This window comes from Triticum aestivum, chromosome 2A (assembly GCF_018294505.1).
Source record: "Triticum aestivum cultivar Chinese Spring chromosome 2A, IWGSC CS RefSeq v2.1, whole genome shotgun sequence".
In the NCBI taxonomy this organism is placed as follows: Eukaryota; Viridiplantae; Streptophyta; class Magnoliopsida; order Poales; family Poaceae; genus Triticum; species Triticum aestivum.
This window is the reverse complement of record NC_057797.1, coordinates 546,476,760-546,489,814: the sequence shown is the minus strand read 5'-3', so window position 1 is coordinate 546,489,814 and position 13,055 is coordinate 546,476,760. Positions and strand designations below refer to the sequence as shown.

General features: G+C 44.1%; 1 protein-coding gene across 1 annotated transcript; it reads right to left on the bottom strand.

Moving 5' to 3' along the window:
* Window positions 1-173: 173 nt before the first annotated feature.
* Window positions 174-5,234, bottom strand: LOC123189353 (mitochondrial phosphate carrier protein 3, mitochondrial). Its single transcript, XM_044601746.1, has 6 exons — window positions 4,769-5,234; window positions 3,885-4,246; window positions 3,753-3,796; window positions 907-1,121; window positions 683-807; window positions 174-576 (listed from the first exon to the last, which is right to left on the bottom strand). Exons 1-6 carry the CDS (start codon window positions 5,072-5,074, stop codon window positions 516-518), a joined length of 1,113 nt encoding a protein of 370 aa, XP_044457681.1. The 5' UTR covers window positions 5,075-5,234; the 3' UTR covers window positions 174-515.
* Between the last annotated feature and the right edge of the window lie 7,821 nt (window positions 5,235-13,055).

Here is a 13,055-nt window from a genome sequence, read left to right as displayed (position 1 = left end):
GGTCGACGGTACAACAGCTGTACGAAGTACCCAGACGCGCATTGCCGACAATGGCGGTTTGCTTGGTTGATGAACGATCGGGCGCCAGTAAGTCAATTGCAGTGTTGCTCTGCGCATTTTCCGCGAGATCGCAACAACACCTTCTAACACAGCAGACTCAAAACACAGCAATGTAACAACAAGATGGTGAAGCCAGTCCAGCAATATATAACCCTAAGCAAGCGCTTAATTACAGCTTTTATTGCCAGGATTAGCTGAGACATATAATAACAATTCAAAAAAATGGGCAACGTATGCTATGGTTCCAGGCAATCGTCCTAAACCAGACGATCATGTGCCGAAAATTGTTCCTAAACTGTCTTGGACTTCTAATTACCAGGGCCGCGGCTAGGCAGTCCTGAAAAAAAAATCAAATTTTGCTCTTAAAAGGATGAAAGATGAGCTATTTCGTCATCTCATCCAATTCGGCGCCAAAAAGTCTTGTCAGATATTATATGCAGTATAGAATCAAAGCTTCAGCCCTTGAGCTGCTCTCCAGCGGCAGCAGGAGTCGGAGCAACTCCACCAGTAGTTGGCCTGCACAAGCCAAAGCACAATTAAGGTTTTTTTAGGGTAAGTTACCCTGAGCAAGACTAATAGCTGGCCCAATGCGCACGAGGACCAACAAAAATGGAATACTTACAGTCCAACCATGACTTTGAAAGCATCATAGATGCCCCACTGAGCTCCAGTGAGGGTACCAATCATCACGATACGCAGAGGGAGACCACGAGTAAACAGACCCCACAGACCAAGTTTCTTCACAGCCTGCACACGCAAAAAATATATACTACTGTAATAAGAAACAAAACCAAGACAAACATAAAAGGTGGCCAATGACTTGAGTTACAAGGTAGGAAAGCTCACGTCGCCCACAGTTGCTCCCTTGGCATTGTTGAGGAATGAAACAAGGTTGTCAGCTGGGTGCGAAACTATTGCGCACAACACTCCAGCAACGTAACCCCCTGCAAAGCTCACTCCGAGCTGGAGAGACTTGCTGCACTCGCTCTTGGGGGCAGGAATTGTGTACTTGTAGATCATCTCAACAATCGTCTCGAAGGAGGAAAATTTCATCATAGTGTCTGCATTTTACAAAATGATCAGATGCTGATTAAGCTAGTAGTTTGATCGCGCTGCAGACTACCACATCTCCAGTGTTCAGTGTTGAAGCAAAAGAATAATATACATAACCAATCTACCAAAAGGAAAAATAATCTAAACTGCAAGTAATTCTCCATTACTATTGACTTGACCATGGCTATGCCAGAAACAAGGAGACAACAGAAAACCACAACAGCAATGGTGCTGTTACTATTTCCATTTGCTCTTTATATTTCTTTACAGAGGGAGTAGTTCAGAATTCACCTAATTGGAGTCTAGCTCTAGCTGCCTACATAAAAGGTAAAAGGAGCAAACAGAAACAAAAGAAATGAAACTAAGAAACAACTATACTGCAGCTTCTTTTTTTGGGACATCGTGTTCGCCTGCTTTGAGGCAGGCATCATAAATATTTGTCTAATGCAGAACACTCCAGTGGAGTCTAGTTTCACAACACCAGAGTGACACAAGTAGGGTGCAATATTTGTGCAGGCAAACAAAATATGTAAAATCAGTGTGGTCTCAGAATTACGCACATTTAAACAGTTGCAACTTGCAAGTCCCGATTCAAGGCAATATTATTAGTATTTGACTTTTTGCGTAAGCGTAATAAAGCTCAAGTGCTAACAACCAAAGATAAATGTGTACGGAAACACCAAAGAGCGGCAAATTCTCATAGCATAAAAGTAAATAATCTATCTTAACAAACATGTATGCCACGTAATTGGAGTTTCGCTCTAGTACAACAGAGAGAACTCAAGCAGTGTGAAAATTCTGTGTATGCACAAATAAATCTTGAAAACCATTGCGTGATTTCAAGAAGAATACTATGTGCAACGAAGAGTTAATATTCCAGAAAAAAACTATACTGAAGTTCCAATGAAAGATGTGTTAATAAACAAAGCAATCTATCTTAACAAACATGTACGCCACGTAATTGGAGTTTCACTCTAGTACAACGGAGAGAACTCAAGCAGTGTGAAAATTTTGTGTATGCACAAATAAATCTTGGAAGTCATTGCGTGATTTCAAGAAGAACAATACTGTGTGCAACGAAGAGTTAATATTCTAGAAAAAACTATACTGAAGTCCCAATGAAAGATGTGTTAATAAACAAAAAGTAATATCTTAACAAACATGTACGCCACGTAATTGGAGTTTCGCTCTAGTATAACAGAGATAACTCAAGCAGTGTGAAAATTCTGTGTATGCACAAATATATCTTGAAAATCATTGCGTGATTTCAAGAAGAACAATACTATGTGCAACGAAGAGTTAATATTCTAGAAAAAAACTATACTGAAGTCCCAATGAAAGATGTGTTAACAAACAAAAAGCAATATCTTAACAAACATGTACGCCACGTAATTGGAGTTTCACTCTAGTATAACAGAGATAACTCAAGCAGTGTGAAAATTCTGTGTATGCACAAAATAAATCCTGAAAGTCATTGCGTGATTTCAAGAAGAACAATACTATGTGCAACGAAGAGTTAATATTCTAGAAAAAACTATACTTGAGTCCCAATGAAAGATGTGTTAACAAACAAAAAGTAAAATCTTAACAAACATGTACGCCACGTAATTGGAGTTTCGCTCTAGTATAACAGAGATAACTCAAGCAGTGTGAAAATTCTGTATATGCACAAATATATCTCGAAAATCATTGTGTGACTTCGAGAAGAACATGACTATGTGCAACAGAGTTAATATTCAAGAAAAAACCATACTGGGGTTACCATGAAAGAATGTTTTAACAAATGAAAAAAATGTTGGGAGGTTGCTACCCACACATAAATATATGCTAGTACTTAATTGGACTTTCACTTCAGAACAGCAGAGAGAATTCAAGCAGTGTGGAAAATCTATATATGCACGTATATAATCTTGGAAATCATAGTATGATTTCACGAATAACAGGAACAATGTGCCACAAAAATTCTAGCGAAAATATACTAGAATTGCACACACACAAGACAGTTGTAAATTGAAGTGTAACACTTAAAAGACTTAAAGCGATGATGAAAATGCATGATATCACTGTATGTTAAAGACAATAAGATTTGTCACCGGCAAGAAATGAGACCATTGTCCATAAATAGTGTACACCACTCCATTGGAGCCTATGCCCAGTTTAATGGGTATAGCTCAAGCAGTGTGGAAATATCAATATATGCACACATAAAATCTTGGAAATCATACTATGATCTCAAGAGGAACTGTGTGCAATTAAATGCATGACTGTGATGTCCATGCAAATAATTAGGCTCCCTTAATTACGTGAATGTATAGTACCATGTTCAAAAATCAAGAATATAATAAGGCATGATTAGTGCACTCCACTGTATCCCTGATAGCAGAAGTAACACTCCTATCACCATATGCACTCTAGGGGGCACAACTTATGCGTCAATAACAGAGCAACTTGGTTATTACATTCTTCAAATAAATTTAGTTTTCGACATTTATTATATTATTAAGAGTAGCGACTGTCTAGTAGGGTGCCCACTGCCCAAACATTATATGATTTAGAGTAGCAACTAGCAAATGTCTCCTAAGGAAAGCAATCTGGATTCATGGTGACAACAGAGCAGGGAGTAGATAGTAGATACTTACATGGAATTTGACGGCCCCAGAGAGGAACAATTCCCTTGTACAATCTGCATACCCAGCATTGTTTCAGAAGAGTGAGATTACAGTTACAGAGAACAATAGATTTCAATGTTTCAGTCACTTGCCTTGACTTACCCAGCATATCCTTCAGCCTTGACAAACTTAGGTAGCCCATCAGATAAACCTTTTGCAAAACCAGGCTGTGTCTGCACACGAACCTTCACAGCCTCCATAGGGCAGAGGGCAACATCTGCAATAACCTCAGCCGAAGCAGAGCCAGCAAGATAGATCAAAGTCTTGTACTTGACTGCATTCTCAGGTCCAGCAATATCTGAGTAATACTTCTTGAAGAACTCGTAGAAACCAAATTTGCAGGCGCCTTGACCACTGTAACCAATCAAAGTAGGCACCCAGCCTCTGAAGAAACCCTTTGCCCCTTGCTCTTTCAAGAGAACACCAAATCCAGAAGAGATGCTCTTGTACTTGGCTGGATCAATCTAATAAAACAGGCAAAGTGACATTTCATTACTAACTGGTTCCGTACAATGATAAAACATAGGAGGGCGATCAATTGCGCCTACAAAACACACACGCACGCATACACAAATCATTCACAGTTGGTCCGCAACAACAGTTAATTGCTGAAAATGTAACAAATGTAAACAATTACATGATCCAACCCTGGGTCTACGGACAAGCAGCTTTGCAGTATCCCGCCCAACCAAATAGAAATATCCACAAGCAGTTAACAAACACATTGTCAGGACCATTTTAGCCCAGATAGCATCACGTACAGGAATCATAAGACAAACTGATGTAATAATATGCGATGTGTACGAATCCATTGACAACAGAACCACATAACGCATAGGATATGCTACGTAGCATACTCCAGACGCATTATGCATTGGAGACAAACGCACGCGATCAGAACCTAACCAGCCTCCGGTATATCATTCGTTTATATCAGGGATACATTGACGCACCGCGGGGACAAGAAGGCTCTAATAGAAGCTTACCTGCATGTTGCACTTGACGAGGTCGAGGGGCGTGACGGTCATGTGCGTGAGCCCGCAGCTGGTGATGCCACCGGCCGTGCACGCCGCGTAGAAGGCGGGCGAGTACATCTCGATCTTCCGGGACGGCTCGCTAGGCGCCCGCGCCCACGCCGCCGGCCTCGTCGCCGCCGCATGGGACGGTGCGACGAGCCCGCGGCCACCAATGCCAGCGGCCGCAGAGAAAGGGGTGGAGGCGGCGGCGGCGGAGGGGGCCGCGTAGAGGAAGCTGGGGAGCAGCGCGTTGCGCGACCTATCGGAGACGGCCATGGCTGCGGTTGGGCTGCTACGCGTGCGCTCGTCGCGGGTGCTTTGGTTCTTCCCCTCGGGGTCGGGGCTGGGTTGTCTTGTGGGTTGCGGGGAGGGAGGCGAGCGTGAGGCTCGCCGCCACTTGCTCGCGGTGAGGGGAGACCGGTGGCTGCGCGATTTGTTAGGGCACCTCGCTCCCAGGAAGTGGTGGTTTTATAACGGAGGACACGGATGGGCACCTCTTCTCTTTCATGTAAGATGGTGGGCCGGGTCTAATGGTGGGCATGATTTTCTGCTGATCCGGCCCACCCAGTAAGAAAACCTACCAAAAATAAAGCCCATTCAGGCATAACAAAATATGAGGAGAAAGATGTTCTTACTCAAAGCAAAGGGTCTCCTCCAAATCAATGACAAAGCCAAAAGGTATGGGTGGTCTCGACTTTAAGGATTTTGAATTGTTTAATTTGGCAATGTTAGCCAAGCAGGCGTGGCGCTTACTTCAACACTCTGAATCTCTTGGTGCACGTCTGCTAAAGAGTATATATTATTCAGATGCCATTGTTCTTGATGCAACACTTGGAGGTCACCCGAGCCAAGTGTGCAGAGCTAGCTATTGTTGAGGGCTGGCATATCCTAGAGAAAGGATTAATAAAACGAATAGGTAGCAGAGAGACCATTAAGATGCCTTATAGATGTCTAGTACCCAACCCACTGGAACTAGTTTCCGATCTCATCGACGCCACTTCCACAACATGGATAAACAAACACATTGAACAAATATTCATGCCTATGGATGCAAAGGTTATTATGGGGATCCCCGTGTGTACACGAAACCTGGCATATTTTTGGTGCTCAAAATTTGAGAGGAATGAATGCTTCTCAGTTAAGTCACCTTATAAAACGTTAGTGGCCACAAAAACAAGGTGGCAAGCTTGGTTGAACGGTGATGTCGGCTCGTCCGGTACAAATAGTGATGAAGGTTCATGGAAGTATTTATGAAAAACGCAGGTCACGGGCAAGGTTAGGATGTTCCTTTGGCGTTTGTCTAAACATTCGCTGTCAGCCGAAGACGTGATTGCTCATAGACATATCCGGCACTACAACATGCAGGTTGTGCGGGGCACCAGACTCGTGGAGACACGCATTAGTAGATTGCACCATGTCGAGATGCACGTGGGTGTTAGCAGATGAAGAGCTGGCGCATAAAATAACTACAACTACAGAACTTAATGCAAAGTGTTGGTTGTTTACTCTCATGGAGGAGCTGCCTCATGACCTCTTTGTCCTACTTCCTGTTACCCTCTGGGCGTTGTGGTCGGCAAGCCGCAAAGCAATCCATGAAGGGGTGTTTCAGAACCCCCAGTCGATACATGCGTTTGTCGCAATGTTCATTAGTGAACTGGAAATGCTTAAGGAAAAGAAACCAGAAGCGACTCAAGCCGTTGGCTTCAGTGGGGCTCGCCCGCATCGCCCCAAGGCACCACTAGAGGGCTACACAAAGATACATGTTGATGCCAGTGTGCTAAGGAGGAGAGGAGGAGTTGGGGCTGCATTTTATCGGGATAGACAAGGAAATTATCTTGGCGGTTCTTCACTGGTTATTGGAGGAGTCGATGATCCATCGACCCTGGAAACTATCACATGTAGAGAGGCCCTTGCCTTGGTGAAGGATCTCTAGTTGCATCATTTGGTCATCACTTTCGACGCCAAGCAAGTCGTTGCAGATATAAAGAACAGATACAGAGGTGGCAATGGAGAAATTATCAGTGAGCTCTTCATCTACAGAGGTGTAACCATTTACAACAAGCTCTTCATCTCCTCCATAGACAATGATCATGTCCTTTGTTCTTCTAAGGTACTTAAGAATATTTTTAACAGTGAGCCACTTCGGGATCACTTTGGTACCTTCTACTAACAGTTAGCGCATAAGAAACATTTGGTCTTCTACATGTCATAGCATACATGATGGATCAAGTTGCCTAGGCATATGGAGCTCCAGTCATCTACACATGCTCATCAACTGTCTTAGGACATTGATTCCTGCTAAGTGTCGTGTGTTACTTCTTGAGCTTGCGTTGGTTTTTTCCTTGAAGAGGAAAGGGTGATGCAGCAAAGTAGAGATAAGTATTTCCCTCAGTTTTGAGAACCAAGGTATCAATCTAGTAGGAGGTATAAGCAAGTCTCCAATCTATGCACCTGCACAAACAATCAAACACTTGCACCCAACGCGATAAAGGGGTTGTCAATCCCTTCACGGTCACTTGCAAGGATGAGATATGATAGAGATAGATATAAAAGATTACTAAAACGTAAAACAAAGTAAATTAAATAAATTACAGCAAGGTATTTTTGGTGGTTTATAGATCTGAAAATATATGATGGAAAATAGATTCAGGGGCCATAGGTTTCACTAGAGGCTTCTCTCTTGAAGAAAAATAATATGATGGGTGAACAAATTACTATCGAGCAATTGATAGAAAAGCGAAAGTTATGACGATATCTAAGGCAATGATTATGCATATCGGCATCACATCCGTGTCAAGTAGACCGAAACGATTCTGCATCTACTACTATTACTCCACACATCGACCGCTATTCAACATGCATCTAGAGTATTAAGTTCATAAAGAACAGAGTAACGCCTTTAAGTAAGATGACATGATGTAGAGGGACAAACTCAAGCAATATGACGAAAACCCCATCTTTTTATCCTTGATGGCAACAATACAAATGCATGCCTCACTACCCCTACTTTGTCATTGGGTGAGGACACCGCAAGATTGAACCCAGAACTAAGCACCTCTCCCATTGTAAGAAATACTAATCTAGTTGGCCAAACCAAACCGATAATTCGAAGAGAAATACAAAGATATCAAATCATGCATATAAGAATTTAGAGAAGATTCAAATAATATTCATAGATAATATGATCATAAATCCACAATTAATCGGATCTCGACAAACACACCGCAAAAGAATATTACATCGGACAGAACTCCAAGAACATCGAGGAGAACATGGTACTGAAGATCATAGAGAGAGAAGAAGCCATCTAGCTACTAGCTATGGACCCGTAGGTCTGAGGTAAATGACTCACGCTTCATCGAAAGGGCAATAGGGATGATGTAGATGCCCTCCATGATCGAACCCCCCTCTGGCAGATTGCCAGAAAAGGCCCCAAGACGGGATCTCACGGGAATAGAGGCTTGCGACAGCGGAAAAGTATTTTTTGTGGACGCTTCTGGTGGTTTGGGGATATTTGGGAATTTATAGGCCAAAGATTAGGGTTTAGAGGAGCTCCGCGGGACCCACAAGGTGAAGAAAATATGCCCTAGAGGCAATAATAAAGTTGTTATTTATATTTCCTTATATCATGATAAATGTTTATTATTCATGCTAGAATTGTATTAACCGGAAACTTAGTACATGTGTGAATACATAGACAAACAGAGTGTCCCTAGTATGCCTCTACTTGACTAGCTCGTTAATCAAAGATGGTTAAGTTTCCTAGCCATGGACATGTGTTGTCATTTGATGAATGGGATCACATCATTAGAGAATGATGTGATGGACAAGACCCATCCATTAGCTTAGCATAATGTGTTGGCGAACGTAGTAATTTCAAAAAAAATCCTACGCACACGCAGGATCATGGTGATGCATAGCAATGAGAGGGGAGAGCGTGCCCACGTACCCTCTTAGACCGAAAGCGGAAGCATTAGCACAACGCGGTTGATGTAGTCGTACGTCTTCATGATCCAACCGATCCAAGTACCGAACGCACGACACCTCCGAGTTCAGCACACGTTCAGCTCGATGACGTCCCATGAACTCTGATCCAGCAGAGCTTCGAGGGAGAGTTCCGTCAGCACGATGGCGTGATGACGGTGATGATGATGCTACCGACGCAGGGCTTCGCCTAAGCACTGCTACGATATGACCGAAGTGGATTATGGTGGAGGGGGGCACCGCACACGGCTAAAAGATCAATGATCAATTGTTGTGTCTCCAAGGGGTGCCCCCTCCCCGTATATAAAGGAGTAGAGGAGGGGAGGGTTGGCCCTCTCTATGGCGCGCCCTAGGGGAGTCCTACTCCCACCGGGAGTAGGATTCCCCCTTTCCTAGTAAAACTAGGAGCCCTTCCAAGTAGTAGGAGTAGGAGAGAAGGAAAGGGAAAAGAGAAGAGAAGGAAGGAGGGGGCGCCGCCCTTCCCCCTAAGTCCAATTCGGACTAAGCATTGGGGGGCGCACAACCTCTCATCTCTCTTTCCCCTAAAGCCCAATAAGGCGCATATACTCCCCGGCGAATTCTCGTAACTCTCCGGTACTCCGAAAAATACCCGAATCACTCGGAACCTTTCCGATGTTCGAATATAGTCGTCCAATATATCGATCTTTACATCTAGACCATTTTGAGACTCCTCGTCATGTCCCCGATCTCATCCGGGACTCCGAACTACCTTCGGTACATCAAAACACATAAACTCATAATACAAATCGTCACCGAACGTTAAGCGTGCGGACCCTATGGGTTCGAGAACTATGTAGACATGACCGAGACATGTCTCCAGTCAATAACCGATAGCAGAACCTGGATACTCATATTGGCTCCTACATATTCTACGAAGATCTTTATCGGTCAAACCGCATAACAACATACATTGTTCCCTTTGTCATCGGTATGTTACATGCCCGAGATTCGATCGTCGGTATCTCAATACCTAGTTCAATCTCGTTACTGGCAAGTCTCTTTACTCGTTCCATAGTACATCATCCCGCAACTAACTCATTAGTTACAATGCTTGCAAGGCTTATAGTGATGTGTATTACCGAGTGGGCCCAGAGATACCTCTCCACGATCGGAGTGACAAATCCTAATCTCGAAATACGCCAACTCAACAAGTACCTTAGGAGACACCTGTAGAGTACCTTTATAATCACCCAGTTACGTTGTGACGTTTGGTATCACACAAAGTGTTCCTCCGGTAAACGGGAGTTGCATAATCTCATAGTCATAGGAACATGTATAAGTCATGAAGAAAGCAATAGCAAATACTAAACGATCAAGTGCTAAGCTAATGGAATGGGTCAAGTCAATCACATCATTCTCCTAATGATGTGATCCCATTTATCAAATGACAACTCATGTCCATGGTTAGGAAACATAACCATCTTTGATCAACGAGCTAGTCAAGTAGAGGCATACTAGTGACACTCTGTTTGTCTATGTATTCACACATGTATTATGTTTCCGATTAATACAATTCTAGCATGAATAATAAACATTTATCATGATATAAGGAAATAAATAATAACTTTATTATTGCCTCTAGGGCATATTTCCTTCATAATGATCATTCAGTTTTATTGCTACTGCTTTCTTCATGACTTATACATGTTCCTTTGACTATGAGATTATGCAACTCCCGAATACCGGAGGAACACCATGTGTGCTATCAAACGTCACAACGTAACTGGGTGATTATAAAGATGCTCTACGGGTGTCTCCAATGGTGTTTGTTGAGTTGGCATAGATCGAGATTAGGATTTGTCACTCCGTCTATCAGAGAGGTATCTCTAGGCCCTCTCAGTAATGCACATCACTATAAGCCTTGCAAGCAATGTGACTAATGAGTTAATTACGGGATGATGCATCACAGAGCGAGTAAAGAGACTTGCCAGTAACAAGATTTAACTAGGTATTGAGATACCGATGATCAAATCTCGGGCAAGTAACATACCGGTGACAAAGGGAACAACGTATGTTGTTATGCGGTTTGACCAATAAAGATCTTCATAGAATATGTAGGAACCAATATGAGCATCCAGGTTCCGCTATTGGTTATTAACCGGAAGTGAGTCTCGGTCATGTCTACATAGTTCTTGAACCCGTAGGGTCCGTACGCTTAACGTTCAGTGACGATCGGTATTATGAGTTTATGTGTTTTGATGAACCAAAGGTTGTTCAGAGTCCCGGGTGTGATCACGGGCATGACGAGGAGTCTCGAAATGGCCGAGACATAAAGATTGATATATTGGAAGCCTATGTTTGGACATCGGAATGGTTCCGAGTGGTTCGGGCATTTTTCCGGAGTACCGGGAGGTTACCGGAACCCCCCGAGAGAAGTTATGGGCCTTATGGGCCATAAGAAGGAAGCATACCAGCCCACAAGGTGCTGGTGCGCCCCCCTTGGGCAGGAAGCCGAATTGGAATAGGTTTGGGGGGGGGGGCTTTCCTTCTCTCCTACTCCTCCTTCCCTTCCTCTCGTACTCCAACTAGGGAAAGGGGGAATCCTACTCCCGGTGGGAGTAGGACTCCCCTAGGGAGCGCCATAGAGAGGGCCGACCCCTCCCCTCCTCCACTCCTTTATATACGGGGGAAGGGGCCACCCCATGGACACACAAGTTGATGATTGATCTCTTAGCCGTGTGCGGTGCCCCCCTTCCACCATAATCCACCTCGGTCATATCGTAGTGGTGCTTAGGCGAAGCCCTGTTCCAGTAGTATCATCATCACCGTCATCACGTCGTCGTGTTAATGAAGCTCTCCCTCGACACTCTACTATATCGTGAGTTCGTGGGACATCACCAAGCCGAACGTGTGCAGATCACGGAGGTGTCGTACCTTCGGTGCTAGGATCGGTCGATCGTGAAGACGTACGACTACATCAACTGCGTTGTCATAACGCTTTCGCTTACGGTCTACGAGGGTACGTGGACAATACTCTTCCCTCTCGTTGCTATGCATCACCATGATCTTGCGTGTGCGTAGGAAATTTTTTGAAATTACTGTGTTCCCCAACAGTGGCATCCGAGCCAGGTTTATGCGTAGATGCTATATGCACGAGTAGAACACAAAGGAGTTGTGGGCGTGGGTATATACATATTGCTTGCCATCACTAGTTGATTCTTGATTCGGCGGTATTGTTGGATGAAGCGGCTCAGACCGACATTACACGTACGCTTACGCGAGACTGGTTCTACAGATGTGCTTCGCACATAAGTGGCTAGTGGGTGTCTGTTTCTCCAACTTTAGTTGAATCAGATTCAATGAACAGGGTTCTTTCTGAAGATCAAAAAGCAATCACTATACCACGTTGTGGTTTTTGATGCGTAGGTAAGAACGGTTCTTGCTCAGCCCATGGTGTCGTGGATCTAAGACTGATAGTAGAATGGGGGGTAGGTATGAGGAGGCAAGATCCTAGCTATGGAGTAGTTGTACACACGAGTTTTACGAGTTCAGGCCCTTCTTGGATGAAGTAACAACCCTATGTCTCGGTGCCCTGGGGCGGTCGACTGGATTATATGTGTGTGTGAGTTTACAAAAGATGCGAACCCTTGTCCGAGAGGAGGGGGGTGGCTTATATAGAGTGCGCTAGGACCCCAACTCCCCTCCATTACACAGGGTTCAATGTTCATAAAGGAGGAGCGTTACTGGTAATGTCCGAAGTAAAGTGCTATAAATATCCATAAAGCTATGGTTTAAACCCCGACCGTTGCGGAGTGAGGGGCTTCTCATCTTCTGGTGGTCGAGTGTCTTCAAGGTGGTTGAGTGAACACATCTTCATGGTCGAGTGGATGATGGTTTCTCTTCGATCGCTTCTGATTCTTTGTAGAGATGTCCTTGGGGAGGGTATGTTGGACAGATCCATGACCCTACCCTAGGTACATAGCTTCATCATTAGCCCCCGAATGGATCAGGGTTTGAGTGAGGAAGGAGTTGGGAACACTTCCGACTCATTCTTTGTGCTATGAGCATATCTTGTTCTGGAACAATGAACTGAGGAGACGACGTCGGCTCCTTTTTCAGTCGCCTTGCTCCATTCTTGGTTTTTGTCGAGTGAATTTTCACGGTAGAATTCTGAATGATAATGTAGAGGACGTTTTTAGTCTGGCAAGTTGCTCTGCTCTCCGCGGATTTCGCGGGATTCGAATTTTGGGAAGCGCGCCGGACGGGTGAGACCGTGGTAATCGGGACGGATTAGGCAAGTCTCCTTGATCTC

What these genes read in the sequence shown, in the direction of transcription:
- LOC123189353 (XM_044601746.1), bottom strand. Translation starts at nt 5,074, where the DNA reads ATGGCCGTCTCCGATAGGTCGCGCAACGCGCTGCTCCCCAGCTTCCTC. An exon ending in CTGGGGCCGTCAAATTCCAT is followed by an intron (nt 1,122 to 3,752) that starts GTAAGTATCTAC and finishes TGTAAAATGCAG; the next exon opens with ACACTATGATGAAATTTTCC. An exon ending in TTCAAAGTCATGGTTGGACT is followed by an intron (nt 577 to 682) that starts GTAAGTATTCCA and finishes TGGCTTGTGCAG; the next exon opens with GCCAACTACTGGTGGAGTTG.